Genomic DNA, 26,967 nt, shown 5'->3' with positions numbered 1-26,967 from the left:
GTTTGCTGATCTCTCTAAATTCAGCAGGAGAATTAAAGTACTGAAAACCTCCCCCAACAGACCAATTTTAAGCTATATTTTTATGTCTTTTCTCCTTTCAAAAAGAATGAATCATCATATCTGTTGTTCATTTTCCCTCAGTTACTCAAGAAACTCAAATAATGGCCTATTTATAAATAAAATCAAGTCAGAAAGTATGTGATGATGCCTTGGGGTTTCCCACAATGTAGATCATAAAGCTGGTCACAAAGACCAGAATGCCATAATCTTTAAGGAGCTGATGGTCTAAGGAGACAAGCTCTCAGAATTGAATATTTAGAAAGCTGGGCTTAATAAAGTTCTTAATTGGTTCAGACAGGTATATTAGTTAAGAGGAGAGAAGCCAGTGGACTACGGAATGAGAATAAGATTTTAAGAACATAATAGGAGGAGATTGTGAAATGTAGGGAAGTTGGTTCTGCTCAGTTAACACTTCATGATAAAATGCCTGTGTGATGATATGAAGTGAGGAGAATGATACAGACCTTGTAACTTCAAGTTGGGCTACTGTTAACATAATGACAGGTCAGGAGGATCATCTGCTTTTGAACCACAGCTGACCTCAGGTAACAGAAACAGTGGAGAGGGAAAGTGCAGATAAGAGGACTACTGTATTACTGTAATGTTTGCCAGACTGAGAGATTTTCTGTAAATTAACTGACTATACTGATCGAAAGTGTCAAGATCATGAAAGACAAAGACTGGAGAACTGTTGAAGGCTGTAGAAACCTAAGGAGAAATAGCGTCTAGTTGCCATGTGGGATCCTGGGCTAGGCCCTAAAACAGAAAAACATTAATGGAAAGACTGCTGAAATTCTTCATATCATCACACAGGCATTTTATCATATAATCATCTTAGGGAGTGAGGGTATAGTACAATAAGATTTTTTTAATTTTTATTTATTTGAGAGAGAGAGCACACACTTGAATGGGGGGAGGGGCAGAGGGAGAGAATCTCAAACAGACTTCCACTGGTGCAGACCCTGACTTGGGGTTCGATCCCATGACCCATGAGATCATGACCTGAGTTGAAATCACCAGTCAGACACTGCACCAACTAAGCCACTCATGTGCCCCTATGCAGTAAGATATTTTGAGAGACCATATTCACTTAACTTTTTTTACAGTATATTTTTTATTTTATTACAGTCTATTATAATTGTTTAATTATTAGTATTATTAATCTCCGTACCTTATTTATAAATTCTATCACAGATATGACTATAGGGAAAAAAGGTGCATATATAAGGTTTGGTACTATCCATGATTTCAGGCATCTACTGGGTGTCTTGGAGTGTATACTGTGGGGATCTGCGTGGCTTCAGGGAGACTGTTGTAATTGTTGTGAGCAGGATCTGCCATTGGATACTGAAATCAGTGGGCAAAAGTTTGAGGAGAAGCAAGATTTTGACATAGTCCCAATATATTTCTCGTAAGATCGTTATTAATTACAGAGACAAAAATAGTAAATTTATAGTGGGTAAAACTGGCTGACACTATGTTAACCAAGTATGAATAAGATTAACATCTCCAGTAATAAAGTATAATGATGTCATGTGTCCACTGATATGATGCCCTGAGGATACAATCACTTCTTACGATATTTTTTTTTTTTAAGATTTTATTTATTTATTTGACAGAGATCACAAGTAGACAGAGAGGCAGGCAGAGAGAGGGAGGGAAGCAGGCTCCCTGCTGAGCAGAGAGCCCGATGTGGGACTCGATCCCAGGACCCTGAGATCATGACCTGAGCTGAAGGCAGCGGATTAAACCACTGAGCCACCCAGGCACCCTTCTTACGATATTTTTGCCAAAAATGCATAACCTCCATTTTATTATAAGAAAACATTAGGTAATTTTTAATTGTGTGTTCTCTGTTTAGGCAAAGCATAATTGATTTGAAGGAGAAGGAAATACCAGAATTAAGAAACAAACTGCAGAATGTCAATAGAGACATACAGCGCTTAAAGAATGACATAGAGGAACAGGATACACTCTTGGGCACAATAATGCCTGAAGAAGAAAGTGCTAAAGTCTGCCTGACAGATGTTACAATTATGGAGAGGTTCCAGGTAAATTTATTGCAGTTGAAGGCCAAATAAAACCTGTTTCTTGGGGGTTTGAATGTGAAATGTGAGAGTGGTAAAAACAAACAGGTAGTATTCAGGTATAGGTTGAGTTTAGAGTTCCCTGTCCTGAACTGCAGATACTCTGATGGGAGTACTGCTTAGTTTACATTCCTGGGTTTGGATTCTTTATTCATAAACATGAGAATTAAGAAATGTCCTGTTTGTTTTCATATTTAGTTGGTTTCCTTTTGTTTATATATATTTAAATTATTAAAATTCATTTTATCCTATTAAACCTTATTAAAATTTAATTTGAAATCAGTTACAAATTCAGATTTTAAAATACAGGGTTTTGGGGTTTGTTTGTTTTTTTTTAAAGATATTATTTATTTATTTGACAGATCACAAGTAGGCAGAGAGGCAGGCAAAGAGAGAGGGGGAAGCAGGCTCCCTGCTGAGCAGAGAGCCTGATGCGGGGCTCGATCCCAGGACCCTGGGTCATGACCTGCACTGAAGGCTGAGGCTTAACCCACTGAGCCACCCAGGCGCCCCTAAAATACAGTTTTTAAAGGTACTGAATAATGATAATGTAATAAGTTTGTTAAAGGAAATAACTTTGTTTTATTCTTAAGATGGAACTTAAAGATGTTGAAAGAAAAATTGCACAACAAGCAGCTAAGCTGCAAGGACTAGACTTGGATAGAACTGTTCAACAAATAAACCAGGAAAAACAAGAAAAGCAACACAAATTAGATACAGGTAATACAGTCTGTTTCTTCATATACCCATAAAGACCTCAACATCCCGGCATATGCTTTTTATCACAAATTTTCTATGTTATGTGGACAAGGAACTGTCTTTCTCGCAGTTCACCCTATATTCACTCTCTTTTCTCAAAGCCTCACTTGTTTCCTTGCTTTGCACAACAGATTTAGAATGATGTGAGGTTTTGAATGATGGATATCTGATGAGTTCTACTCTTTTCTTAGTCGTACTTACCCTGTGGTCCTCACCCATGGGTGGCCAGAAGGGGGTTCCATAGCACTGTTCTTGCAGTGGGTGAGACCCATGGAAGCTGAGCCTTTGTGAATTCCATAGAACTCTAAAAATGGAAGCTAGCTGTTTGTAGTATTTTCTGTATCCTTACTTTAGTCGCTGTGTATGTTTTTGTGTAGTTTCCAGTAAGATGGAATTGAATCGTAAACTTATACAGGACCAGCAGGAACAGATCCAACACCTTAAAAGTACAACAAATGAACTTAAATCAGAGAAACTTCATATATCTACTAATTTACAACGTCGTCAGCAACTAGAGGAGCAGACTGTGGAATTATCCACTGAAGTTCAGTCCTTATTCAGAGAGATAAAGGTAAGAAAATTCATACAAAACTATTTTTTTCTTTTCTTTTTTTTTTTTTTTTTTAAATTAAATGGGCTCTATGCTGAACATGGGCTTGAACTCACAACCCTGAGATCAGTTGTCTCATGGTCTACTGACTGAGCCAGCCAGGTGTGCCCCACGTATCTTTTTTTTAAGTTAGTTCAAATATGTGAAATGCTCTTTATTGGTGTAGTGACTAAAACTATGGTTACTGGGAGGATTAAATAAAAAATAGTATAATTCTTTTTGTGGCTCTTTTGTTGACAAAACTTATACTAATAGGTAAAGGTGTCAGGGAAGATTTTGGCTAGAATAAGGAAGAATTGGCTGCTTAGTTAATTAGTGAACTTCCTGTTACTGGGGCTGGTCAGGTGGCTGGTTAACTACACATACAGAGTCCTGAATGTATGGGATATTTGTCTTACCTACCAATCCTGTATCCATGGCAGATACTGCCTCTCAGTCATAGCGCTTTTTCTGTTGATTCCAGGTGTAATCTCAGAATCCTTCCCACTATAGTGAGCAGGCTTTGAGTTACTGCATGGAATGGAAACCATTCAGCATCCCTCATCTAGATTAATCACATCTAAGACCAAATCAAATTTTTTTTTTAAAGATTTTATTTATTTATTTATTTGTCAGAGAGAGAGAGAGAGCGAGCACAGGCAGACAGAGTGGCAGGCAGAGGCAGAGGGAGAAGCAGGCTCCCCACAGAACAAGGAGCCCGATGTGGGACTTGATCCCAGGACGCTGGGATCATGACCCGAGCCGAAGGCAGCGGCCCAACCAACTGAGCCACCCAGGCGTCCCCCAAATCAAATTTTTGAACAGTTTTAGAAATAACAATCTTACCCAGCTTTTCATAATTATAAATATTCAGTGAGTACTAAATATATTACTGAGTCTCATTAATTACTATAAATGTTTCAGAAGTATTTTCAAATTACAAATTATCAGAGTCTTAGAGTATGATATGAAATAGTAACATCTTACATTTGTTTAATTTTTTTACTCTTTATAAAGCCCTTTGAAATTAAACAGTTCAGCGTCTCAGTAACCCTGTTGAGGTATATGGCTTAGTCCCCTTTTTATAAAGAAGAGATTGAGACTTCCAGATGCTTCATGTCTTAGCCAAGGTCATGCAGCTAGTAGGAGGCAGGGTTTATTTTCAGGTGGCTCTTCAATGTCTGTTACATTTGACTTCCTACCACACTGTACCTCTTCTCAATATGATAAAATACAAAAAATACACCTACACTAAAGTAATGCTAAGGGATTGTTTCTTCTTTTATGGGTTCATTAGATATTCATTATCTTAGCTTGAGTATCGTTGTTTTCTACAGTGGTAAGTATGCTGTAGAGCTGTTACAAGGCTGAACAATGTAGACTCCTGATTAGTAAAATAATTGGTCACTCTAAAGTTCCTTTCCTTCCCAAATAGGAGTGGACATACCAACATCAATGTACCAATATGTTTTTATACCATAAAATATCTACTTAGCCCTTTGCAAACTAAGTTTAAGGACATAAGTGTCCTGTATAGTCATATTTACATCTGTAAAAGAGAGGCCTGAACTGAATCTCTTCTTTGGTCACACAGAGCTGACATGTGCCCCTACAAACTATTAAAAACTTACACCTGAAGCCACCTGCTCATATGATTGGGATCACATGCCTGGATTAGGAATCAGATTAGTGGTGAAGCAGTATAGCATAGTCATTACAAGAAAGACTCTGGAATTGGACAGGATATGGATACTGGATCCTTCATTTACTTGCTTTTGTGACCCCAAACAAATCATTCTGTGCCTGTTTACGGATCTGAAATATGGGATGAAAATAATGGTAGGGCTCTTCATAGGATTGTTGGAAAAAGCAGATGAGTTTATCTTTCAAGCCTGACACATAGAAAGTGCTTTTGTTATGACTGTAAAGTCTGACACCTGAAATAAGATAATGGAATATAAGACACTATGTTTTGTATTTTTAGGATGCTAAAGAGCAGTTAAGCCCTTTGGAAACAACAATGGAGAAATTCCAGCAGGAAAAAGAAGAATTAATCAACAAAAAAAATAAAAGTAACAAAATAGCCCAGGATAAAGTAAGATTTCATTTATATTTTTATTATCAAATACATATATTAAACTTAATGTTCAGAGAACATGTTGGACAGTAGCATTTCATATGAAATTAAAAACATGGTAAGGTAAATAGTATTTTCAGATTTGTGACATAATCGACATTAAAAATTCTTGTTAGGCTAAAGATTAATTGCAACAATGTGGATGGAACTAGAGGGTATTATGCTGAGCAGAATAACTCAATCAGAGAAAGACAGTTATCATATGATCTCACTGATATATGGAATTTGAGAAACATGGCAGAGGATCATAGGGGAAGAGAGGAAAAGATGAAATCATAAGAAACAGAGAGACAAACCATAAGAGACTCTTAACCTCAGGAAACAAACTGAGGGTTGCTGGAATAGAGGGGCTGGGAGGGATGGGGTGGCTGAGTGATGGACATTGGGGAGGTATGTGCTATGGTGAGCACTGTGAATTGTGTAAGACTGATGAATCACCTATACCCCTGAAACAAATAATATATCATGTTAATTTAAAAATTAATTTAAAAAGAATAAAGATTCAAATTATTTTGCTTCTTAATCTAAAATAGAAGTTGAGAAGAGAGACTATTTAATCCAGTCCCATAGATGATAAAGGGAATTGTCTCAGATTATAAAATTTGATGGTGATAGAAAGTGGAACCCAAAGCTCCAGCTTCCAAGCCACTGTTCCACTGTGCTTGCCTATTAAGTTTTTGTTACCTGAATATGTATTTTTCCTTGGCAATAAATCTTCTTATATGCCCTGGTCCCAACCAGTGTATAAACATAAGATTAAATAAATACTAAAATATTTTTCCACAGGTGAATGATATCAAAGAAAAGGTTAAAAATATTCATGGTTATATGAAAGACATTGAGAATTATATTCAAGATGGGAAAGATGACTATAAGAAGGTAATTTAAAACTTAAAATTATTATTTGTTTATACTTTTATTTCTTGTGCTTAAAGAATTTTCTTTTTTGTAGCAAAAAGAAAATGAACTTAATAAAGTAATAGCTCAACTAAATGAATATGAGAAACACAAAGAAAATATAAATAAAGACATGGGAATCATGAGACAAGATATTGATACACAGAAGGTAGGTCTTTTTTGCTAGTTGCTTATGATATCACTTAGATCAATAGCATTCTTCTATTTATGTTTTAATTTCTACTTTTGTTTTCAATAGATCCATTAAGTAGAAATGCATACAGTAGAGAAAAGCAATTCTAATAACATAATCCTTTCTTCCTTTTTTCCTTTTTTTTTTTTTTTTAATAAAAGACCCATTTAGTAAAAGTTTAAACATAGAAGTTTTTTATTTATTTACTTAGTTTAGAGAGAGCGTGAGCAGGCTGGAGGAGGAACTGGGGTGAGGGGGGAGAATCTTAAGCAGGCTCCATGTCCAGCATGGAGATCAGTGCAGGGCTTGAGCTCATGTGCATGAGATCATGACCTGAGCCAAAACCAAGAGTCAGATGCTTAACTGACTGAGCCACCCAAGTGCCCCAAAGCTAATTTTAAATATAAATATTTAAACATAAAAAGTTTAAATTAAAATTCTCCCTTCCTTTCTGCCTTGTCTCAGCTCACTCCTAGATGTCATTACATTAACAGTTTTTTGTTTGTTTTCAAAGAAGTTTCTTGGGGCACCTGGGAGGTTCAGTCATTAAGTGTCTGGCTTTGGCTCAGGTCTTGATCCTAGGGTCCTGCTTAGTGGAAGACCTGCTTCTCCCTCTCCCACTCTCCCTGCTTGTGTTCCCTCTCTTGCTGTTTCTCTCTGTCAAATAAAATCTTAAAAAGAAATTTCTTACTCTTATCAGCAGGTAGAGAGATCAGTAATGTATCTTGTGTATATGTATATTTAGTTAAATGTATGAGATCATACCATTCATATTCTGCACCTTGCTTTTTTCACTTAATGCAGTTTGATCTTATATATCAAGTCAACTCACAGATCTACCACATTCTTTTTTTTTTTTTTAAAGATTTTATTTATTTATTTGACAGAGACAGATCACAAGTAGGCAGAGAGATTGAGAGGGAAGCAGGCTCCCCGCCGAGCAGAGAGCCAGATGCGGAACTCGATCCCAGGACCCTGAGATCACAACCCGAGCCAAAGGCAGAGGCTCAATCCACTGAGCCACCCAGGCGACCCTCTTTTTTTTTTTTTTTTTTTTAAATAATTTTGTATACTTACATTAGGAGTTAATGACTTTTTAAAGATTATTTATTTGCCAGAGAAATAGCACAAGCAGGGGGAGCACCAGAGGGGGAGGGAGAAGCAGCTTTTCACTGAGTAGGGAGCCCAATGCAGGGCTCCATCCCAGGACCCTGGGATCATGACCTGAGCCAAAGGCAGGTGCTTAACTGAGTGAGCCACCCAGGCACCCCACTATATTGTTTTTAATGATCATGAAATACTCTGCTTTGTGGGTGTGCCAGAAATTGATCACTTTTTTCTTACTGCAGATGGTGGCAATGAATATCCTACATATATATCTCTATTTTTTCTCACTTTCTTTTCTTACTTAATGTGAGATAAAATCACACAGAACAAGGATGGTGGTAAAATAATCCCAGAAGTTGTAAGTAAAATATCTATATATTTCCAGTCATTTTTTCAGTTGATTCCTATATCATTTTCCCCATTAAGGAAATTAATTTCTGCCAGTATAAATCACTGAGAAATTATTTTCAGCATTCCTTTTGTAAGCATGATAGTTAATGTCTTTACACCATTTCTGTATTCCTGCTGTATTAACAAAATTTGCTATATGAACGCTTTAATCATTTAGTTATAAATGCTGGTTTAAAGTCTGTTTGAAGATTAGCCGTATCAGCTGTCTGCAGGGCCCCTGACCATAGTGCCAGGTTTCAAATACATAAATATTAGTCAAAAGTAAATTTCTGCCATCTAGATGTGCCTGGCTGGGTCAGTTGGTGAAGCATGCGCGTCCTGAGCTCAGGGTGGTAAGTTCAAGTCCCATGATGGGTGTAGATCACTTAAAGATTTTAAGTGATTTTTTAAGATTTATTTATGTGAGAGAGAGAGAGAGAGAACACATGAATGGGAAGGGCAGAGGGAGAGAGGATGTCAAGCAGACTCCACAGAAAGCACAGAGCCCACTACTGGACTCAGTCTCACCACCCTGAGGTCATGTTTGACCTGAGCCGAAATCATGAGTCGGACGCTTAACCTACTGTGCTACCCAGGTACCCAAGTTTTTATTTATTTTTAAGTAATCTCTACACCCAACATAGAGGTCAAACTCATAATCCCTAGATCAGTTCCACCAACTGAGCCAGCCAGGTGCCCCTCAAAAATAAAATCTTAAAAAAAAACCTCTGCCATCTAATGAATGGTAAGTAACTATAAATTTATGATGGCATGTGTAATGAGATACTTAGTTATTCCTCACTTATATATTGGTTGTCAGTTTAAAAATCACAGTCTATGGCGTGCCTGGGTTGCTCAGTGGGTTAAAGCCTCTGCCTTCAGCTCAGGTCATGATCCCAGGGTCCTGGGACCGAGCCCCACATTGGGCTCTCTGCTCAGCAGGGAGCCTGCTTCCCCCTCTCTCTCTGCCTGCCTCTCTGCCTACTTGAGATCTCTCTCTCTCTCTCTGTCAAATAAATAAACAAAAGAAATTTAAAATTGTTTTAAAAAATTAAATAAAAATCACAGTCTACAAATGAGTAGTATCTCTCCATGTATAAACATATACAGAGATACTAAGATTTACCCACCTGTGACCCTTTTTAAGTTGATGGTCTAAACTTCATGGATCTGATTATATTAGTTGACTTGTAATCTGCTTTGTTCTAGAAATGATTTAATAAGTTATATACGTAGAGCAATGCCAAATAACATTTTAATTTAGTGGAAAAATGAGACAATGTGGAAATGAGGACAAGAAAGTAAAACAAGGAGAGAAGTATATAAAGTGTAGCCCATGAAATGTGATATGCTTGCTAAAGATTCTAGTAGTCACATGAGGATAGGAATAGTATAGGATGGGAATAGGATAGGAATAGAATAGGATAGGAAGTCACAAGTCACAATTAGTTAAGATTTACATTGTTTCAGAGCTGAAAGAAATCCAGTTCCCATATTAAAAAAAAAAAATTTTTTTTTTCCTCTGGAAAAATGTTTCCTGGAAACATTCATGGAAAGGAGGACACTGTGTAGATTAATAACACCAGGTCTTTAACAAACCTCTTGAGGCTTTCTTTCTTTTTCTTTTTTTTTGTCTTCCTTCCTTTTTTATTTTCCCCCACAGTGTGTTTCAGCATCTTTTCTAATCTCCCATTATAGAGGTTCTTTAGCATACTGTGTGATTGAAGCCTAAAATAAATGTTGGAGTGTTCTAGGGAGAAAAGGTTAGCTAGAGACACCCATCAGAATCACCTGGGTTTACCACTCCTAGGTGTACAACCAAGAAAAATTTTAACATGTTCACATAAAAACTTGTACAAGAGTATTCATATCAGCATTGTTAACATTAGTTAAAATATGGAAACAACCCAGATGGTCATCAACCGATGAATGGATCAGTGGGTACGTCCATATGTATTAGGTTCTCTAGAGCAACAGAACCCAACAGGATATATATGTGTACACAAATTTTTATAAAGTTTATTATAAGGAATTGGCTCACATGATTGTGGAGGCTGAGCATTCCCCAGATCTGTAGTTGGCAAGATGGAGACTCAGGGGACCTGATGGTGTATTTCTAGACTGAATGTCAAGGTCTGAGATCCAAGGTTTCAGTTCAAGTCCAAAGGCAGGAAAAGACCACTCTTTCAGTTCATACATTCAGGCAGGAGCAGGTACCTCTTACTTGGTGTTTTTGTTCTATTCAGGTTGTTGTTAATTGATATGAGGCTCACCCACGTTAGGGAGGACAGCCTGTTTTAGTCTCCCAACTCAGATGTTAATTTTATTCAGAAATACCCTCCAAGATACACTCAGAATAATGTTCAACCAAATGTATGAGCATACCTTGGCCCATCCAAGTTGACATGTAACATTAACCATTCACATCATAGGAGGGAATATTATACAGCCATGAAAAGGAGTGAAATGGTGATATATGCTACAGCATGAATAAACCTTGAAAACATTGTGCTATGTGATGAAAGAATCCAATCACAAATGACCACATATTATGTGATTCTTTTTATATGAAATGGGAACATCCAAAGGGACAAAAAGCAAATTAGTGTTACCAGGGGTTAGGGGAAAGAGAGAGAAAGGAAATACATTGACTGGTAATGTGTACTTGGTTTCTTTTGGGGGTAATAAATGTTCTGGAATTAGTGGTCATGGTTGCACAACATGTGCATATACTAACCTCTGATTTACACACTTTTTAAAATCGTGAACTTTATGATGTATCAATTACATCTCAATTTTTTTTTAAAGATTTTATTTATTTGACAGATATCACAAGTAGGCAGAGAGGCAGGCAGAGAGAAGGAAACAGGCTCCCTGCTGAGCAGAGAGCCCGATGTGGGGCTCGATCCCAGGACCCTGAGATCACAACCTGAGCCAAAGGCAGAGGCTTTAACCCACTGAGCCACCCAGGCATCCCACATCTCAATTTAAAAAAAAAATCACCTGGTTTATTAAAAACATACATGTCAGGGGCGCCTGGGTGGCTCAGTGGGTTAAAGCCTCTGCCTTCGGCCCGGGTCATGGTCCCGGAGTCCTGGGATCGAGCCCTACGTCGGGCTCTCTGCTCGGCGGGGAGCCTGCTTCTCCCTCTCTCTCTGCCTGCCTCTCTGCCTACTTGTGATCTCTCTCTCTGTCAAATAAATAAATAAAATCTTTAAAAAAAAAAAATACATGTCTATGTCTCCATTATAGGCCAATCTTTGGGGCCCGGGCAGAAGCAACTATGCCTTGTTAAAGTTCCCCAGGGGTTCTGATGTTTCGGTCACTGACCTAAAGCACTGCAGAACTTTCAGGCCATTCTCTGTAATTAATGGCATTTTTCCCAGCCAGACTTGGTAGAACTTGAACTGCAGTCAATTCAGTGTGCTGCTCCATTACAGTTACTTAGGATGCAGCTAATTTTTAGGCTTGCTTTAGGTACCCCACTTCGTACATTAACTGTCATCAGGGCTAAATAACTGGGGTTTATATTTTGAGCCTAACAGTACTTTATTTACATGCTTATGCTCTATGAAATTCAGTCCACAGAATAAGAAATTTGGAAGTCGAATAATCTGCCTTCCTCATTTTTTAGATGAAAGGAACTGGAGGTGACCTGCCTTGCCTGAGGTCACAAAAGTAGTAACAGAAGTAGAACTTGACCCAGCATTGCCACATTGCTAGTATTACATACAGAGAAACAATTCTGTTGTATTTTAACTGCATCTGGCTTTCTTTCTTCTTTCTCTGATACTTTATATTTTGTAGACTGAATTGGAATTCTCACTGCTTAAAGTACAAGGATAGATTTGACCCAAAAAGCATTTCACTTTCAATTACTGAGCCTAGGCAATGTGTTGATTATTTTACATACATGTCCATTCATTTAATCTTCACATCAGCATTATATGACAAGTGGTATTATTACCACCAGGTTACACATGTTAAGTAAACTGAGGCTCAGAATTTAAGCTCATTTGCTCAAAGTCATCAAATCATCAGCTGTAATGCTGAGTTTTGAGCCAAGTGTACCTAACTTAAAAACTTGTGCTGTTTAACTTCTGTGCTGTATACTGTCTTTCAAAATGATCATTGAGAGCAACTAGAAGCTGACCTAAAAGAAAAAAGAAAGAAACTCCTAGTTTTCTGTTCCTAATAAGAAGTCCAAGTGTAGTCTCCTAGGGACGAATTTTTGAGAGTCACAGCAACTGCAGTGGTACGTGAGGTTGCCTGGCAACAAAAGGATATTTACAACCATATCATTTTAGTTACTTAACTGCCTGTAATAATGCCCTTAATAGATGTGTATGGATTTGTATTACTATTTGCAAGAAAACTGAAGGTGACCTTAATGACAGTTTTTAAAAAAAAGCCCACCTCAGAATAGTGATTCATAGATTGCAAGGTTAAGCATGTTACAGAAGTCCTTGGCTTCCCTTCTGGCCCACCTCCCAAATCCTTACTCCTTAGTAATTCCTGTGCAATTACTGTTGGCAACAAGATTCTACCAAATATTTTCCCCTCCCTCCCACTTCCCACAACACTGGGTTTATTTCAGTTGGAAGGGTTAATAATGCAGGAGGGTCCTAGTCTCCCATTTGAGAAGTCTGGACTCTGATCTTGGGATGAGTTTTCTATATTCAGACTTTTATGAGCCAAATCTAGTCCTGCAGGCAGTTTTTTTCCCTGCATTCCAAATAATCAACTTATAAACTGTTTCCTGTTTGGCTCTTGACAACATAGTTCATAATCACCAGGAAGGTTACTGAAATAATTCTGTTGGTGTTACTGCTGCTGCATGATGGGTCTCTTTTTAAGGAAAGAACTACTCAGAACTAGGCAACTTCTTGTATTTTCAACTGGGAAAGTGCCATCAGGTATGCAGATAGGTACGATCTTTGTGAAACTTCTGGACTGCCTTGTGACTGTCACTTGTCAACTGAAGGTAAAGATGTTATCTGACATGCCCAATAGTATCTCAGCCTTAGCATATGTTAAGAGATAAACACAACTAGGAAAAAAAAGTGAGGTGAGACTTTGATAGTATATTGCCCTTTTGTGATCTTTTACATCAGTAAGCTTTATTGTGGGGTTCCCATGCAAAATGATCCCAATGGGGTATAGGTATAAAATATTAAAACATGACGGGGCACCTGGGTGGCTCAGTGGGTTAAGCTTCTGCGTTCGGCTCAGGTCATGATCTCAGGGTCCTGGGATTGAGTCCAGCATCGGACTCTCCACTCAGCGGGGAGCTTGCTTCCCACCCCCCTCTCTCTGCCTGCCTCTCTGCCTACTTGTGATCTGTCAAGTAAATAAATAAAATCTTTAAAAAAATATATTAAAACATGTAGTTACCTTCTTCTATTTCATCATTTAAATATCTGTTTTGTGTATTTGTGGGCTGTCCATATTATTCTAAGTCTCAAGATCCCCTCACTCTGGCTTCTCCCTCTTTTGTTTGAGTTTAACCTGGTTCTAAGTGAAGGCACAATTAGTACTGTCTGTCAGCAATTATGTATCATGAATCACATGTTGGTAACCTGATTATTTTTGTTAACCAATTTGATATTATTTAGATACAAGAGAGATGGCTACAGGATAACCTTACTTTAAGAAAAAGAAATGAGGAACTAAAAGAAGTTGAAGAAGAAAGAAAACAGCATTTGAAGGAAATGGGTCAAATGCAGGTTTTACAAATGAAGAAGTATGTTTTTTAAAGGAGTTTTTAAATAAAGGTCTTTTTATTGAAATGTGAAGAATACTCAATACATATTTTTTAAAAGAGAATTTTATCATATATGTCCCTTGAGACTTACAGGAAGGTGGACAGAGTTTTTATACTACCATATGTCATGGCTTTACAAATTGAATTACTGAAGAAGTGATACAGAATTTGTAGTCCTACTGCACTGTTTGGCAGGTTTAAATATGCAGAGTCCCAGATTTCTGCTAGCTTACTTCACAAGATAATGGTATCAAGTGTAAAGAGCACATATGGCCTGTGGACCATGCCTGGGTCACAGCTTATACAGTGTCTAATACTGCCAGTGGACTTATTGCCAAAGTGATTTGTCATTGGAGACCCATTCTAGATGGTTCCAGTTGTAATTGCACGCCAGCCAGAGCTGCTTGTTTTTTTTTGTTGTTGTTGTTGTTGTTTTAATGATTAGGCTGTTACTTCTTTCATCTTGTATTGATACTTCTTTAGTTGCTACCTTTCTGCTACAGCAAAAATGATGTTGTTCTTGCCTTGTGTGCCTTAGAGTTGCCTTAGGAATTATCTAAGGAACTGGTTGATGCTAAGGCACTAGAGCCAAACAGATTTCTTAACTACGTTAGCTAAATACAGGCCATTTATTCAGCCCTCCCTTACGATTTTCGTTTGTTTTCTTGACTTTAAATCTGAATCAAAGAATGCGTAAGTTTTTCTAAATGGTATTTTAATGAAATTTTAATTTACTTGATAAAACCTAACAAATGGTTTACCCTTATGTTATTGTAAGTACTCTTTGTTTAGCTGTTTAAAATCTCTTTTATACATTAAAGAAATCAGACTTTATAACTGATTTTATAACAGACTTTATAACTGAAAATATAATCTTCATCTTCATTCTCATTTCTAAAGCATTAGAACATTTTGAAATTCAGAAAAAAAATCCACAGGAAGTTATGACAAAAGCTAGACAAATATCCTAGCTCCTAAGCCTCAGCTCTTTAACATTGAAATGTTAGAGCTCTCAGTGGGAAGAGTGAAGCTTTTAGAAGATAGAGTTGAAACAACTTATTCTTTGCTAAAGAATAAAAGACTAAAGAATAGAAGACTAAAACCAGATATTTTTAAAATTTCTTCTATGTTTGGCACATAACTGATTTTTTTTTTTAAATATTCAGACTACTAAGTACAACTGCTCTTTTTCAAATCTGTCTTCAACTAGAATGTAACAGAAGTGTCAACAAAACAGATAATATGGCCAGTTCTATAAGGATGTCCATAAACTGGGGAGCAGTACTTAGTAAGAAGGTCCTTAATAAGTAATTGTTAAAGGAATAAGATTTTTAATGCACACAAATCTGTATTATCTTGCTAGTTACCAGAAAAGTTTGGGTATTTTACTTTTTTTTAGGCTTGCACTTGTGCAAGTGGAATTTTGTTCTCCTAGAGTACAAACCTTTCCTGAGTATTACCACAGAAACTAATAGTTTGAGATGAAATTGTATTTCGTCTTTGATGTAGTGTGAACAGGATGATGACATCTATTACTCAGTAACGTCTCAGCATTGGTAATTGTGCATTCTCCGTTCACAATCAGAATTTTGTGAATTTGTAATTTAATCACCTAGAGTACTTTTTTTAGGTTAGTGTCTAAAAGTGAGGACCTTGCTCAGTGTTCATGTGTTATGAGAGTTCCTTGTTCAGGACACAGAACTCAGCTGTTCAGAAACATGGACGCTTCAGAGATTTAAGATTTTTCTTTAGTACAAAAGTCTTAAATAAAAAGCAAGGAGAGACTTACACATCTAGAGAGATCGGGCTTTTCCACATCAGGCTGCTAAAAGCTAAAAATGGTCCTTAATTGTCATGTTTACCTTTTATAGTGAACATCAGAAGTTGGAAGAAAAAATAGACAATATAAAAAGAAATCACAGTTTGGCAGTAGGGCGACAAAGAGGTTATGAGGAAGAAATTATTCATTTTAAGAGAGAACTTCAAGAACCTCAATTTCGGGATGCAGAGGAAAAGTACAGGGAAATGCTGATTGTTATGAGAACAACAGAGCTCGTGAACAAGGATCTGGACATTTATTATAAGACCCTTGATCAGTAAGTACTGGACTGGGGATTTGGTTCCCACTGCAATCAGTATCAACTAGCATATTTAAGTAATATTTTCCTCTGTTTTTTTTGACTCTTTAAATATAGTTAATAGGGGCACCTGGGTGGCTCAGTGGGTTAAAGCCTCTGCCTTCGGCTCAGGTCATGATCCCAGAGTCCTGGGATCGAGCCCCGCATCGGGCTCTCTGCTCAGCGGGGAGCCTGCTTCCCTTCCTCTCTCTCTGCCTGCCTCTCTGCCTACTTGTGATCTCTGTCTGTCAAATAAATAAATAAAATCTTTTTTAAAAAAATTTAAAAAAAATAAATATAGTTAATACATATTAAAGAATGGGAAAACACACATGTATGCTTACTTAAGTTATGAAGTTAAGTTTTACAGCATCTTAATCTTAAGGAGTACTCTTTTTTTTTTTAAGATTTATTTTATTTTATTTTATTATTATTTTTATTTATTTGACAGATCACAAGTAGGCAGAGAGGCAGGCAGAGAGAGACAGGAGGAGGAGGCAGGCTCCCTGTTGAACAGAGAGCCTGATGCGGGACTCGATCCGAGGACCCTGAGATCATGACCTGAGCTGAAGGCAAAGGCTTTAACCACTCAGCCACCCAGGCACCCTTAAGGAGTACTCTTGATACCACCCTGCATAGCTATTCCAAGAACTCTTCCATTGTCACTAACTAGGATCTACTTAGATGCTCTTCCTCCTTATCTCTGCTGTCATCCCCTACTCCCTATAATCACACAGATTTATTTCTATGCTTTGGGGGGGAAAAATCATATGTAGGGTTTTGTTTTGTTTTTTGAGCTCTTAAAAACAGTATTCTGTGTACTCTCCTAGGAATTGCCTTTCTTGTTTTGTTTTTATATACTCATGTTGCTTAGAGCTTTAGTTCATTAATTTTCACTGATGTACAGAATTCTGTCATGGGAATATACCATACTGCATGGTATATGGTCTTTACTAATACAATCTTTGCTGCTAGGAATACTCTTGTGAGGTCTTCTGGAGCAAAGGTGTAAGAGATTCTCTAGGTTGTATGTATAAGTAAAACCTTTTGCACTCAATTTTACAAAGTAATATTAAATTGTCTTCCAAGGTAGTCTTACTAATCTGCACTGCTAGCAGAATGTAAAGATTTTTTTCTCATGTATCCTCTGACACTGATTTTGTCAGTTTCTCTCTCTCTCTCTCTTTTTTTTTTAATTAACATGTAATGTATTATTTGCCCCGGGGGTACGGGTCTGTGAATCATCAGTCTTACACAATTCACAGCATTTACCATAGTACATACCCTCCCCAATGTCCATAACCCAGCCACCCTATCCCTACCCCCTTACCCCCCAGCAACCCTCAGTTTGTTTCCTGAGATTAAGAGTTTCTTATGGTTTGTCTCCCTCCCAATCCCATCTTTTCATTTTTTTTCCCCTCCCTACCCCACTACCCCCAGCCCTGCCTTTCAGATTCCTCATATTCTTAATTTTTGTGAATCTGGTGGGTGTACAGTGGTAAACCATTGTTGTCTTCATCGGTAGTCCCCTGATTTCTAATGATTCTATAAACATCTTTTCATATTTAATCTTGTTTTTCTTCCTTGAAGCATTGGTGTCTTTCATCCATTTTTAATGTCTTATTGGTGGTGGTACTGATCTGCCTGTGTTCTTTATCTCTTCTGCATCCTAATTCTTTTTTAGTTACATGTATTATAAGTATCTTCTCAAGCATTTTATGTTTCTTTCCACTTTGTTAGTCTTTTATTGAGCAGATGTGATTTTAAGGTAGTTGAATTTACAAATCTTGTCTAATTAGCTTTCGTGTCTTAAGAAATCCTTTTCTACTGCCGTTTTGTTTTTGTTTTTGTTTTTGTTTTTTAAGATTTTATTTACTTGACAGAGAGAGACACAGTGAGAGGGAACACAAGCAAGGGGAGTAGGAGAGGGAGATGCAGGCTTCCCGCGGAGCAGGGAGTCCTATGCAGGGCTCAGTCCCAGGACTCGGGGATCATGACCTAAGCTGAAGGCAGGTGCTTAACCGACTGAGCCACCCAGGCGCCCCTCTACTGCTGTTTTTTCTTCTAAAAGTTTTAGCTTTGCTTTTTACATTTAAGTACATACAAGTAAGTATTTAATCCAAAATCCTAAATTGAATTCTACATACATTGTGAGGTGGGAATCCAGTTTCATTTTTCCCTGGATAACCAGCCATCCTGGCTCTCGTTCTTGAGTAGCTAATCCTTTTCTTAATGATCTGCAGTGTTATTTCTGTTATATATCAGAATTCCCTTTGTGTACAAGTTGGTTCTAGATTTTCTGTTCTATGTCACTAGTCACTTAGTCTAACTCTGCCATTTCTGAGACTGTTTTTTTTTTTTTATAATTTTTTTTTAATTTATTTATTTGACAGACAGAGATCACAAGCAGGCAGAGAGGCAGGCAGAGAGAGAGGAGGAAGCAGGCTCCCTGCCGAGCAGAGAGCTCGATGCGGGGCTCGATCCCAGGACCCTGAGATCATGACCCGAGCCGAAGGCAGCGGCTTAACCCACTGAGCCACCCAGGCGCCCCTCTGAGACTGTTCTTAATTATTACAATCTTATGATATATTGAACAAAGCAGAATTTTGTTTTTTTATTCGGTCTGATCATCTTTGATTTTTAAAACTGCCCTTTTGGGGCACTTGGGTGGCTCAGTGGGTTAAAGCCTCTACCTTCGGCTCAGGTCATGATCCCAGAGTCCTGGAATCAAGCCCCACATCAGGCTCTCCACTTGATGGGGAGCCTGCTTCCCCCTCTCTCTGTCCCTGCCTGCCTCTCTGCCTACTTGTGATCTCTGTATGTCAAATAAATAAACAAAATCTTTAAAAAAAAAAAAAAAAAGCTGCCCTTTTAATTCATTTTAATTGATAATACAGTTGTATTTAGTTCTGTTTCCTTTTTCTCAACTTACCTGTCTTCTCTGGGGTTGATTTATTGTTGTTTATTCCTCTTCCCCTTCTTTGGGTTATAAATTATGTAGTCTCCTTTAGTTATTTGGTTATTTACCTTTTTTTGCTGTTTTTGTTAAGAGAGTAAGGGAGAGGTAGGGAGAGGGAGGGGGAGGGAATCTCAAGCAGGCTTGCCAGGCGTAGAGCCAGACATGGGGCTCAGTCTCACAACCCTGAGACCATGACCTGAACTAAAATCAAGAGGTGGCCACTTAACCAACTGAGCCATTCAGATTACCACCCCCCTCACTCCCCACCCCCCCGCTTTAAATTTTTAATTCGTGTATTTGACTTAAAATCAAATGTGTTGATTCTTAAAGAGGTCCTGGAGCAACGTTATCAGCATCACCTTGTAACTTGTTTGAAATGCAAATTCTTAGCCTCCACTTCAGACCGTTGGATCAGAAATGTTGAGGGACAAGGCCCAGCAGGAGTGTTCTAACAAAACTTCTTGGAGGGGGCGCCCGGGTGGCTCAGTGGTTTAAGGCCTCTGCCTTCTGCTCCGGTCATGGTCTCAGGGTCCTGGGATGGAGCCCCGCATCGGGCTCTCTGCTTGGCGGGGAGCCTGCTTCCTCCTCTCTCTCTCTCTGCTTGCCTCTCCGCCTACTTGTGATCTCTGTCAAATAAATAAATAATCTTTTAAAATTTAAAAAAAAAAAACTTCTTGGTGATTCTGATGAACATCAAATTTTTAAAATCATGGTTCTACTGTGAATTGTTTGATCTTCTTCCTGAATACAAATGATCTTGTCTGCTGTGTTTCTGTTGTCTAGTACTTTAGTTTCTCAGTGTTTTTATACCATCTCAAATTAGTCATAATTACTACACTGGTTTCATCCTTGGTGCTATTTGGATAAACACTCCTGTTTACCAGTTTTTTAAAAAATCGTACTCTTTGTTTCCTTAGGTTTTGTTTCCCTTCCCCACTCCCAAGTTACAGCCCTTACTAATTTTTTTAGTGTAGAATTATTAGTAGTGAAGTCTCTTTCAGTCATAGAAAAGTCTTTGCTCTCAATCTTGTAGTTTAGCTAGGCACAAGAGTTCTAGATCGAGAGGGTTTTTTTTTTTTCCTTTTAGCACTTTGAAAATAGTCCATTTTCTCCTGACTCCTGTTGCTGCTGAAAAATCATTCTAATTATTCCTTTAGAGTAATATGCCTTTGTTTTCTGGTTCTCCTAAGATTTTTCTTTATCTTCATCTTCCTGCATTTTTTGTGGGTGCATCTAGAGATAGATCTGTTTTCAGTTCTTTTGTTCAGGTACTGTTCATTGATCTGAGGATTGACAGCTTTCATCACTATTAGGAAATTCTCTTATATTATCTTTTCAGATATTATCCTTTCCTTAATTCTCTTTATTCTCCTCCCTTCATTTCTCATCAGACATAAATAAGCCTTTTCATTCCTTCCTCCATAGGCATGCACATACTGGTAATAAACTAGTTGGCTTCCTCATAAATATTTTCCAGGTCTTTAGCTGCTGTTCATCCTGCCTATTAACAGTTGCCTTTTTTTTTTTTGTTTTTTAACTTCTCATTTCTGTAAGTTCTATTTTTTCTTTTTACATAAATTGTTTTTTCCTATTTTGTCCTTAGGATTTCAATTTCTTTTATGTCTATATTCAAATATTCATATTTTATGCTCTTACGTTACCATTTTTTTATTTCACAGGAGTCTATTTCTTGCTATTGTTTGTGCTAATTCTAATCCCTATTGAATTATTTTTTGTTTTATGTAACGCTTAATTGTAACTTTATCTTTCCTGGTGCTTTTTTTGTTTTTCTGTGAGACTCTTGTAACCTTTTTGTGTGAATGTCCTTCCACATAACAGTTTTGATACTGATCTGCTAGGAGCTCCAGGGATACACTGCTCTGGGTCCAGTTTTTATGTTAATTTTTCAGTTCAGTCTGAAGTATACCAGTAATAAAACACTGAACCTTAAACCCATCCATGTAAGTCATTTGCCCAGGAGTTGGAATATTCAACTTACTACTTTTCCATTTTTTCACTGAAGGTTGATGATACAGCTCTTAAAGAGTCTCAGCTTTTGTGTTGGGAGTCCGTTCTAACTCTGTGCCTCACTTGGGTCCTGTGCCTCATGTTCTGTCCTGGTTGATAGTACCCAATTTTAAGTTTATGAAAATAATAACCAAATTCAGCTGCAGTATCAGATCACACACTGACCGTGCTGGTTTTCAGTCTTTTATTTCCATCACATAGGGATTTTCCTTTATTTCTTACGAATGCAACTGTGAATGTAAAATACTTTTTGTTAAAAATCTTTATCATGTTCCTAGGCGTTTGTGGCAGGAGATTTACCAGTTACCTGAGGTTTTGTTTGTTTGTTTTTGTTTTCTGAAAAGGAAAATGTCCTCCTCATAGACAGGTTCTTTTTTAAGTTGTTTTCTGGTCAGGAAGTACATACTCAACCGACCAGCCTTAAGCAGTGGCATTCAGATCACAGGGCTCAGGAAGGCAGGAGGACCCTGCTTTCACTATGAGGATTATTTTAGTTAATGATGAAAATACAGGTGGCCCCAGAATCACCTAGTCATAACTTTGGAATATACAAGTTTGGGAAAGCTCATATTTTAAGACAAGTTGGATTCATTTACTCTGAAAACTGAATGAGCCCATTATGTTAGTCATTTTTTTAAATTAATACTGCTAAGATTTTGGATTAAGTTAGAGTTCCAGAATGACTGTTAGGGGGTTATTCCATGGATACATCTTCTATCCTGTTTCTTAGTGAGTGAATAAATTAACATTACGCAGCTTCCTGGCTCATGGAAATCTATGCATGCACCAAGTAAGAAACTCTTATTTTTTAACCTTTGTGAATGTTGAAACCCACAAAGTTTATAGACCCAATGGTTTAAAGTGTTGAAATTTAAGGTTTTGAAACAACATTAGCAAGACATTATTTAAAAATCCTTACCCAGTAGACTCTATGTACAGATACTGTCTTTCTTTCCTCCCCTTTTTGCCTTTCATAATTCTTTTTAGTCCTTCCAGCTATCTCATAGATGCCTTTAGGAGGCTTTATTTTTTTAGTTCTTCAGCAATAGATGTTGTGTACCCAATAAACTTAGCAAACTTTTTTAAGCACTAAGGAATAGGAGACCCACTTCTAGTAAGGCAAGTTTATCTTAAGAGACAAGAATCAAAAGAGATTCTGTCATTAAAAACTTACTGTATAGAGAAGAATAACTTACATTGGTTGTTACGAAAAATGAATTCTTACAAAGTGGGAAATGTTTTTGTAAAAGTTGGTAAGTTCTACTTTTTGAAGCCTCAAAAATCCATAATGCGCAGTTAAAAGTATTTTCTCTGGAGAGTATTTGAATTCAAATATCATTGTTGACAGCTAGCAAATTGTTTAAATGCCCTGGGATTCAGTTCCTTTTCTATAAAATGGAAATCTTATTTTTTTTTTTTTTTTTAATATTTTATTTATTTGTTTGACAGAGACTCAGCGAGAGAGGGAACAGAAGCAGGGAGGGTGGGAGAGGGAGAAGCAGGCTTCCTGCTGAGCAGGGAGCCCAATGTGGGGCTCAATCCCAGAACCCTGGGATAATGACCTGAGCCAAAGGCAGACGCCTAACAACTGAGCCACCCAGGTGCCCTGGAAAGCTTTCTTTTTTTTTTTTTTTTTTTTTTTTTTTTTTTTAAGTCAATTATAGTCACCATTGAGCCAAAGTTGTAAGGGAAACTCAGAGGCCATTTAGTCCAGCTTTCTTTGTCATGTTCCATTCTTTAATATAAATTCTTAAACTCTCTATTCCTTACTAGTACTAAGGAACTTTACTAATGAGAAAATGTAAGTTTCTGTTTTTATTTAAACATTCTTTGAGGGACGCTTGGGTGGCTCAGTTGGTTAAGCGGCTGCCTTCGGCTCAGGTCATGACCCCGGGGTCCTGGGATCGAGTCCCGCATTGGGCTTCTTGTTCATCGGGGAGCCTGCTTCTCCCTCTGCCTCTGCCTGCCACTCTGTCTGCTTGTGTTCACTCTCTCTGACAAATAAGTAAATTTAAAAAAATAAAATAAAAAACATTCTTTGAGACTATTTTAAAGGGTGGGAGCTGTACAGAGAGGATGTTAATATTGATTGAATACTTATTGTTTGTTACCCATAATCTAATTGAATTCTTGCATCTACCTTGTAAAGGTCAAGTATTTATCAAAAAGGTTAAGAAGGCTGTCTAGGATTATCCAGGGAAAATTAACTTTGGTGATGGGAGTAATTGAGGGGCTACTTTAAGCTTTTTTCTAAGTCAGGATCTTCTCTGAGAATGTGTCATTTATACTGAGATCTGATTGTTGAGAGGGAGCAACATACTCACAGAAAGCAGAGATGCAAGCCTTCCAGGTGGATAGACCAGCAATGCATAGGCCCCAAGACCAATTCGAACAGAAGGGGTTCAAGGACTAAGAAGGGTAGCATAGCTAGAATATAGCAAGCAAGGTAATGAGGTCAGAAACAGGTGGTTCCAGAGTATGTGGGTGCCCTTGTGGCCTTGGTAAACAATTTGATACTATTCTGTGTTTGATAGAAAGTCCCAAGGGTTTGAAGCAAGGAAGTGATATAATCTGATTCATAGTTTGAAGAAACTGCACTGGTTCCTGTTTGGAGAATGGATTGTAGAGGGGCAAAGGTAGAAACAAGGAGATAGGAAGCTGTTTTCAAAATCCAAGAAATGGTGATTGACTGGACTAGGGAGGTAGCAGTGGAAATGGAGAGAAGTGGATGGACTCAGGACTTGTTTTGCATATGGAGTTGACTGGCCTTCTTTCTGAATTGAATATAGGTGAGGAAGAGGAAAGAACAAAATCAGAGATTGTTCCTACATACTTTTACTTGAGCAACAGGATGTTGGGGGAGCAAATCGCCATTCCCTGAAATGGCAGGATTTGGGAGGGGAAAATCTAGAGTTTTGTTTTAGACAGTTTAAATGTAAGGCACCTCTAGGCATTTCAAGCAGTTAGGTGTGTAATCTAGAATTGAGAAGATAAATTTGGGGATCATCAGCATGTATATAGTATTTAAAGCCGCAGAGAGAGGTTACGTGACACAACTGTAGATAGCTGATGAAGTAGGAAAAACATGTAAAAGTTATGGTATCTTGAAAACTGAGTGAAACAAGTTATTTCAAGAATCTGGTGTTATTGAGAGGTCAGATGAGATGAGGACTCTGAAGTGACCCTTGAATTTGCCAGATGGAGGCATTAATGATTTTAATGAGCAATCTCAATGGCATGGTTTAAACTGAAGCTTTGGAGTTGGATGAGGAGAGAATGGGGCTAAGAAGTGGAGACAGTGAGTAGAGATAGTTCTTAAGTTCTATGAAGGGGAGCTGAAAAGTGGGGTGATAGGCAGAGGGGACTGTGGGGCCAAGGTAGGTAGGTTGGTCTTTTAAAAAATTTTACTTGCATGTATTCTGCTACAAGGTAACTCCTCCTCATAGTACATTGATCTGCAGACTTGGGGTTTCATATGTGTTAACTGAATAGAAAACTACATCTAGGACCCCTCCAGCTATCCCTGCATACCCCAAGACGCCTTGACAGCAGGAAGAAGAGAAATTCCCTCTATTAGGCACATGTTCATTCAAAAAGCCCTGTTAGTGTTTTCTTGTCGGGCTCTGGGAAGACAGGAATATCATACCCTGTCCCTACTGTAAACTGCTAATGGTCCAATAGGGGAGCCCATGGTAGGTACTCCATAGTCTGTATTTGACCTTGGTCTTGAATAAGGAACAAAGGGCACTTCAGTAGAGAAAAATACCTCAGTGTCAGAGCCATCATACTGAGCAGAGTGAGGGGGTGTGAGGGGGCTTGATGGGGCCAGTCAGGAGGAGTTTGTGGGGGCGGGGAGGTGCAGAGGTGCTTTCCAGCAATTTAAGCTTGCCTAAGGAACAAAGGCAGGCTGTTTACTGAGTTCTGTTATCTAGTAATCAGATGGATTCTTCTAAATGAGAAAAAAAGAAGTGGTACAGATTTCCCCAAAATTGAGTCTTTGTGGGCTTGTGCTAGCAAATGGTGGCCTTCTTAAGGTTGATATTGTGAGCCTTAAATTTGCCTTCTCACCTAGAAGAAAGGTCCAAAATTTCCCTCATTGTTTCACCTCTTAGAATGAAGCATGCAATCAGTGTAATTGTTGCATTCAGCTATCTATTTAGGGTAACACAGGAAACTAGCAGTGCATTTTCAAGAAAAGCCGATACCATCTGTTATTAGTAATCATCAAAAACATCACTGATTATAAGCTTGCCAGTGGTCAGAGACACTCATACTAGATGAGAAGGGAAGAAAACTATACCATTTAGAATATGGTAAACCCCTTGCTCCTCTAAAAAGAAGGCTTCAATTAAACGATTTTTTTAAAGATTTTATTTATTTGGGAGAAGGAGGGGCTTGAGCAGGGGAAGGGAAAGGGAGAAGCAGATTCCCTGCTGAGCAGGGAGCCCAGTGCAGGTCTCCACCCCAGGATCGTGATCTGAGCCAAAAGCAGATGCTTAACCAACTGAGCCACCCAGGTGTCCCGTGATTTTTGGAATGTATCACTCAAGAGTACAGTGTTCTATCCTATGCCCCAAGTTTTCCCCTGTCCTTTCCCCCCAAGTACAGAATGTTGCATGTTAAGTCACACTTCTTCTGAAACTCAGTGAAAACACATAACACAGTTTTGCAGCCAAGGCAGCCAGCTCTGTGAATCTGTCCAGAGTCTGGGTCCTTGTACTGGAGGAGAGCTTAGAGATGAGGGATTGATCCAGGGCTCATCTCACAGCCACCATTCTTGCCCTCACCGTGAATACAGTACAGTTCCACATCAGCAGCCTCACTAGCATCAAGCAAAACCAAAAGATAGCTGGTTTCTCATTTCTCACTCACTGCAGAGTTCTTTAACCAAATGTCTTTGAACAGTAGTTTAACCACTGCCTGAATTTTAAAAGCTGATATTTAAGTGTGTGGCCAGTAGTTTTAAGCATTTTGGGAAATGAGTTTAATAGTCTTTAAGGGTTGCGTCTAGAAAAAGAGGTCATTTTTCTATTAAATGTATGACTTCAGTTTGGTAAATGATGGATTTTGAGTTTTGCTAAGTAGTGAACGTCCCTGTTAGTTTGGAACATGATACTCAGTAGAACGTGACACTCATCATTCCCTTGTAGAAGAGTGCTTCCGTTGACCTAAATATAGGGAGACAGAAAGTTGTCATAGCAGTAAGTACTAGAGCAGTAGGGAAGAGTATCCACTGTGATCACAAATAGCTGTGGTCCTAGCCAGTTTTTTGTTTTGCTTTTTTTTTTTTAAGCAATTTATATATCTGAAAATTTCCATGAGAATGCACACCTTTAAATACAAGGATGAGGCTAATGTTGGGAAATGTCTTTTGCAAGTATAATCTTAATGCTTTTTTCCAACTTGGTAAGTTTTCACTAACTTAGTAGTTTTTACCATAATTATGAACTAATTTTTTTTATTAATAAGACTCATGTATTTGACCCTTTGACTTAATGTTTTATTTAGTGAAATAGCTGAGGATAGGGGGGAAAACCCACTTACACTTGCTATTTTATGTGCTCCTTGGATTTTGAGCATCACTTCAAATTTTGCAGAGTGGTGGTTTTCTATCTCAGTATTTGAGTCCTGGTTATGGTTTAAATAACGAAGGCAGGAAAGGCATTTTCCTGACAGCAAGGTTTTGGTCTATTTAGGGGATATTTTTCCAACCCCTTAGGTACCTGCTCTGGAATGACTCCCTTTCAGGTGTTCAGTTCTCTGCTAATGGCTGAGTCCCAGAATCATTTAAAAATAGGACTCAGAGAAGCAGCAAAAACCCTGAACTACTGTCCTGGGGAGGCCTGACAAGCTTCATTTGTGACATCAAGGTGGAACCCA

General features: G+C 38.1%; 1 protein-coding gene across 3 annotated transcripts in view; it reads left to right on the top strand.

Moving 5' to 3' along the window:
* Positions 1-26,967, top strand: part of LOC111140866 (RAD50 double strand break repair protein) — a 101,036-nt gene that overhangs the window by 60,013 nt on the left and 14,056 nt on the right. For all 3 annotated transcript variants that reach the window (XM_022493096.1, XM_022493097.1, XM_022493098.1), the window contains 8 exons: positions 1,922-2,111; positions 2,741-2,867; positions 3,284-3,477; positions 5,480-5,590; positions 6,419-6,511; positions 6,585-6,698; positions 13,835-13,962; positions 15,855-16,079. In XM_022493096.1, the coding sequence (XP_022348804.1) occupies positions 1,922-2,111; positions 2,741-2,867; positions 3,284-3,477; positions 5,480-5,590; positions 6,419-6,511; positions 6,585-6,698; positions 13,835-13,962; positions 15,855-16,079 (1,182 nt within the window). The remainder of the gene's footprint in view (positions 1-1,921; positions 2,112-2,740; positions 2,868-3,283; positions 3,478-5,479; positions 5,591-6,418; positions 6,512-6,584; positions 6,699-13,834; positions 13,963-15,854; positions 16,080-26,967) is intronic.

Source organism: Enhydra lutris, unplaced genomic scaffold (assembly GCF_002288905.1).
Source record: "Enhydra lutris kenyoni isolate GAN:26980312 unplaced genomic scaffold, ASM228890v2 scaffoldscaffold5, whole genome shotgun sequence".
Taxonomy (NCBI): domain Eukaryota; kingdom Metazoa; phylum Chordata; class Mammalia; order Carnivora; family Mustelidae; genus Enhydra; species Enhydra lutris.
The sequence above is the reverse complement of the archived record's forward strand: the minus strand, read 5'-3'. Positions and strand labels throughout refer to the sequence as shown.